This window comes from Molossus molossus, unplaced genomic scaffold, assembly GCF_014108415.1.
Source record: "Molossus molossus isolate mMolMol1 unplaced genomic scaffold, mMolMol1.p scaffold_m16_p_12, whole genome shotgun sequence".
Classification (NCBI taxonomy): Eukaryota; Metazoa; Chordata; class Mammalia; order Chiroptera; family Molossidae; genus Molossus; species Molossus molossus.
In genome coordinates, this window is record NW_023425347.1 from 53,275,436 (window position 1) to 53,281,435 (window position 6,000).

Consider the following 6,000-nt stretch of genomic DNA (forward strand, 5'->3'; position numbering starts at 1 on the left):
GCTTGCAGTCAACAGTAGGCTATTAGTAAAGGTTTTGGGGAGTCACAAGTTCTTTGTGGATTTTTGACTGTGCAGGCTGGTGCCCCAACCACCACGTTGTTCAAGGGCCAGCTATATAGTATTCCTTTCCAAAACATTAACTCACCACTGCTTGGCACACAGCATTCTTGTTGGTGAATATTCAGGAAGGGCTCTTTCTGAAACTTAAGTACTTGATGATCAAGTCAGGAATAAAGAAGAGTAGGAAAATCTTGTATTGCCTCTTGTTAGAATTGTGAGAATCTGAACAGTCTGTGCTCGTTATTCTCCAGAGTTCAGTAGTCTCTGTGTTTGATTTTGCTCTGGTTATGTGGCAATAATGTCTCCTCTTGCATCAGGTTAAATATGATTATACCACCATACCTTTTGTGAACATTGTATTTCACCTCTGGTCCATGAGTATCAGAGCTGACAGAAGGGAAGAAATATTTCCTGATTGCTTAACTCTGTACCAGGATTAGGGCCTGGTTCTTGTGCATGCTATCTCATTTAATCCTCAAACAAGCCTAGATAGGTAGTGTTATTCTTATTTTAGTAACACAAAAATAGAATCTCTGAGAAATTAACAAGTTTTCCCAGGGGCACAGAGCTGATATATTCAAGATTTGAACCAAGGCCTAACTCCTGAGTCCATGTTTTTTCATTACATTAACTACACCAATAGCATAGAGTCCAGGATCACTATAAGGAGTAAGCCTGGGATAAGTTCCAGGATAGTCCTTGTCTTCTAGCCTACATTGCTCCATTATTTCTGTCCAGATGAAATTGGCTTAATAGGAACATCAAAGAGTATCTTGACAGGAAAAATAAAGAGAGCATTGTTATGTTTTAGGTTGTCATGGGTGTGGGACTAGGCATCTCATCTCTCACCCTGCTATAGCCAATCTGGGGCTGGAGTTGGGACACCAAAGCCCAGAGGAAAATATATGGAACTAATTTCAAATAAGCAGCAAGTGTTTGAGCCAAGTGGTCGAGCAGGAGGTAGGGGCCAGACCCAGAGTAGGGGCCAGGCCAAGCTGCCAGCTGGTGGCAGGCTCAGTGGGAGAGCAAGGCAGGCCATCCAGAGGACCAGCCCTCTGAGCTCCTCCACCTCACTTCCAGCTGAGTGATTGGGACAGGAAGCTGTGTATTGCTGGTGTGTTTGAGGTCCCCACAGAAAATAGACAAGAGTAATCCTGTCCCAAAAGAGTGAACCCTCCTGGTAGGTGTGGTGGACAAGTAAAGGCTACCAGCAACCCACTCAGAGGCTGAGAGCTCAGATAATGGGTTTTCTGCTATGAACTTGATTCTAGTCAGAGAAAAAACAGCTCTGTGAATCTCCCAGGGTCTGCATGTTTAGTTATTAATTGGGGTGATTCCCATTTTTATTAAAAATAACATGTCTCGAATGATTATTGTCAGAAATGTAGAAAATACAAATAAAAAAGAAATCACCTATAATCTCACCATCTAGATGTAACCATTGTTAATATTCTTGTGTTCCTTCCATACTTTATTCTGGTGCATATCAGTATAATATTCTCATTCATTTAAATAAAATGGGATTAGCCCTGGCCGGTTTGGCTCAGCGGTTGGAGCATCAGTCAGCCTGTGGACCAGAGAGTCCCGGGTTCGGTTCCCGCAGCGGGCACATACCAAAATAAATAAATAAATAAATAAAAAGGCTATTAATCCTCAAAAAAAAAGGGGGGATTAGATAAGTAAAGTTTTGTGAGATTTTTAAAATTTAAGATGGCATTGCAAATTTTTAATTTATATCATTTTAATGGTGGATACATGGTTTCCTATTGCATGAATTTATATAATTCCTCACTGTGGGACATTTACTTTTAATTTTCTGCTATTATAAATGTTGTGGTTAACACTTTGTTGGTAAGTCTAAGAGTACACAATTCATCCGTGAAGTAGATTATAGGTCAAAGGATAAGCAGAATTCTAAGGTTTCTGATTTCAACAAATTGTCTTCTAGAAAGCTTGTATAAAATTGGTACTCCTGTTGACAAGTATGTGCAATCCTTCATTTTCCCGAAGCATCAACAGCAGTGGGTAATGCCACGACAGGACTGCCCCTGGCCCGGTAGATGAAAATGCCGCATCTGTTTTAATTTTATGTGCCAGTCTCCCTTATGTTTGCCATTCCTTCCATCCTCCCTGATGGTGGGTTTCTGTTTTGCAGTATTGCTGGGAGCCTGGTGTATTCCTACATCACTTTCTCTGAAGAGCAGCTGAGCAAACAGTCAGAGGCCAGTAACAAGCTGGACACGAAGGGGAAAGGAGCAGTCTGACCGGAGGATTGCTGCAACGACGGAGGCTCCAGATTGCGATCAGCTCGCAACACTAGCAACTCTTACACAGATACTGAGGAGTCTTGATGATGGAGAAAATACCATTCCTTTGCACTTATACAATCAGAGGATTAATTGCTGCCTTTTAACATTTTATGAGAGAAACTTATAATTGACTCTGTTTTAAATATGCTGTTTGAGTTAATTTATATCAGACTGGAAAATGCACCGGGCCTTTTAATTTATTTTTCTCTGTGCTGACAGTGAAACATCAGTGTTTTGAAACTATTTTGTTCCGTACTTCAATATCCAGGTGTCCCTGAGGGCTGCATATACAAAGTGCTCCAACGGGAGCCTCATCCATTCAAACTGTCGCAGCCTCTGGAGGCAGGTTCAGCTTTCCTTCCTTCTGCTGGAAATGCAGTGGGGTATCTGCCATTTCTCTTCTTTGAATTATATTTAATGATTGCATTTTCTTCATAAGGATATCATCACTGCATTTGGCAAAGGTGACAACTTTGGCACTAAAATATGTGTTGCTCCCTGGGAAGTCCTGGGATGAGCAGAGTGCATTCCTCGAGAACTGTCTGTTCCCTCTCGGTGGTGTGGGATAGGGGGGAGAAGTGATGAGGTGGGCCTTGTACTCATTTGTCTGTCTGTCTGTCTGATTCATGCATTCAACTAAAATGTAGCGAGTGTGTAAAATGTGCCAACCATTGTACTAAGTGCTGGGGGTATAGAGATGTTTTTCGGAGGTAGTTAAATTATCTCACTGCTACTGTAATGACTGAGTGTAAGACAGAACTGTCGATCCATTCGAAAGATGTGACTTTGAACAAGTCACAGAACTTTTTTCAGTTCTCAGAAACTGCAAATCCGTACGTGGGGTTAGCAGCACCTGCCCTACCCACCCCACAGCATTATGAAACCAGCGGCTGTGTGTGAGGTCACATGCATGTGGAGAGCTGCGCTTTGTGAACCATGCAGCCCAGCCCCTCTGAGTGAGAATGGCAGGCAGGCCAGGCGACCACCATCGACTTCCCCATGCTTCCCTTTTCTGGGTTTAGTTGGTCCTCTTTTTACCCCTCTTTATATCCATATGGCTGGGCCTTACATTTCTGAATGTATTGGCTTGAGGGGGAAGGCTGGTTAGGTGCTTCTGTATCGTCCAGGTTTTGTCTTTCTCCAGCAGTGTCATGTTAGGGCCGTCACCCTTTTTTCTCAGATGGCATGAGCATACCTCTCTGCTCTAGTCACTCCCACCTGCATTCTGTGTCCTTTGGCTCACTTAACGAGGATGCCAGCTTCTCTCAAGACCAATGCCGCATTCTGGTAGAGCAGCTGTGAATAGATATTGTCCGGGTTACCTCTCTGGGCAGGGCAGGGTGTTAAACACAGTCCTGTGTCTTGGTTCAGACGCATCCACTGACTTTGGGGGTGAGAATTTGCTCAGGCCGGTTGTGCAGTGAGTATACAAGAAGCTGGGTACCTCTGCACTGGTGCACACACTACCTTCTGGTTCATTGGATGTATAATCCACTGGATTCCTTTGACTTAAACAGTGAGTATTTTGGTGCCTCAACAGGGTACTGGAAGGTTTTGATCTGTTTATGTTTTTGAAGAATTATTGAGGTCATTTTCATATTTATACTTTTTCCTTATTTTGCTTTGTCTTTATTAAAGCCTGGCCAGTGGTGCTGGGTCCCCACAATTAGCTTCACGACCAACTTCCAAGGTATAAGCTCCATGTAAGAGGTCCTAGTGCTCACTTTTTCTAATATCAGCTGACCTGAGGAAATTCTGGTTGGGAAATGGGACATTATCTTGTGTGGGATGGTTCTTACAATGAGAAAACAAGATTCAAAGAAAGTAGGTGATTTGCTAATAAGTTGAAATTTATGTTGTTTTCATTGAATCATGCTGCCATTAATTAATTGCCCTTCTCAGAGGGAGTAAGGAGATGGGGATGCTAGCTGAGTTAGCTTGAGCTCTTTGGAGGAGGCAAGCAGGTAATTGAATCTGGAGTCAGAGGAATGGACTCTGCAAATCAGGGAGCTATATCTGATGGACACCAAGAGCTCTTATCTAACTGCCAGGCTGGCTGCAGCTGATAGGCACTTCTGCCCGAGACTGTTGCCTGCTGCTGCCTGCATTTGCATGGGTACAGTGGGAAGACATTGTGAGACCTAATTTTAGCAGTTCTGTTCCTTAGCCAATGAAGGAAGGAACTTGGACATTATAATTTGTATTGTAGAATTTCTCATCATGGAAGGCCTTTGGATGTGTTTAGAGGTATTGAACTAGAACCCCACCAGGAGTTGAATTGCCTCTTGGTGTCGGGTTCCCTTGAAGATATGTCATCTCTCCAGGTTTATCAGAGAAAATCATGCATAATTCCAGCTCCACTAAACATACGTGCTCTCAAGGCCCGTAGCCTGTGCCGAACTTTGACCAGACGGCACACAGCAACGTACAGCTTCTGCCCTGTACATGTTCAGATTCCTGGCTGCCCCTTCGACGGCCGCAATCGACTGCCATCCACACTTCAGGGTAAGAGGAAGCAGCCTGGGGAAGTTGGAGATTGCGTAAACTGGCCAACCATTTTTGGAGTTTGCTTCAATTATGTGCAGGCTTGGTTACAGCGGTCAGTACACTAGAGATTGACCTAGTACCGTAGCATCACCCAGAATGTCTGGATTTTGCCCCAAGGTTAGTATCTTACAAGGTCAAAAATTGTGTAATCTATTAACTGCCTCCTGGGAGGAAAATGGGTAGTATAAAGTTACTTTGCCCTGTGAGACAGATGAGCTGTGGTGAGAATTCTGAAAGCCAGAGTCTTTGACTACTGGCATCTCTCTCCTCTTCAGCTAGTTTGCTTTTAGTCAGTGCCAGACTGATGCGAGGAACCCTGGTTGGTGAGGCTACATGTTGTGAACATGTCAGGTGATTTTTCATTACCTCATATGGCTGTTGACTTTGTGAGTCAGTCATTTGTAGGATCCAACTTGCATGTAGGTTCAAAGTTTTCTGCAGTCCTGTTGTACCAGAAATCCATGGAAAGTCCAGGTCAGTAAAGCTGCTATATGATCTTCATGGGAAGAATGGTGGAGTTTCACATTTGACTGGTTTGGAATAGCACCTTGGAATTTGCTTGCCTTTACCTTTGTTATGGCCTCATTCAGTGAGCAAAGATTTACTGAGCATCTAATTCATGCTGGGCATTATGCTTAGTGTTTTGTTTTGGGTGACAACAACATGCTCAGAGACTGAGTTTGTTTTGCCAGTGTTTTCTTTAAAAGATGTGCCCTCTGGGAATTATAATAATTTCCTAAGCCAGTAACAAACGAACATACTCCAAAGCAGTAATCCATTAATTACACGATTGTTCCAGGCAAGGGAAGGTGAATGAAATAAAGTCCAACTTTAGTTGAGGTGTACCTTTTCTACGAGGTTGGTTCTTGGGAGAGATAGCTTAACCAACAGAGTTGCCTTCCAGCTGCCAGCACAAAAAAAGTGCTCGTTGCTGGAGCAGAGTGCTGGGGAGGGTGGCCCTCGTGCTGGCGGGCAAGATGGCCTGCTCTGAGGGAGCTGCAAGGTCTTGGTGGAGCTGTTTAGATCAGCAAAGGGTCACCTTGCCCAGATAGAACCCATAAACTTTTTTCACAAACATTTAGAC

General features: G+C 43.6%; 1 protein-coding gene across 1 annotated transcript in view; it reads left to right on the forward strand.

Annotated features, from left to right (window-relative positions):
- SLC35D1 (solute carrier family 35 member D1) overlaps positions 1-5,602 on the forward strand; it is a 47,834-nt gene extending 42,232 nt beyond the window's left edge. The window contains exon 12 of the mRNA XM_036256652.1: positions 2,216-5,602. Coding sequence (XP_036112545.1) covers positions 2,216-2,324 — 109 coding nt within the window. The 3' untranslated portion in view covers positions 2,325-5,602. The remainder of the gene's footprint in view (positions 1-2,215) is intronic.
- The last annotated feature ends 398 nt before the right edge of the window (positions 5,603-6,000 follow it).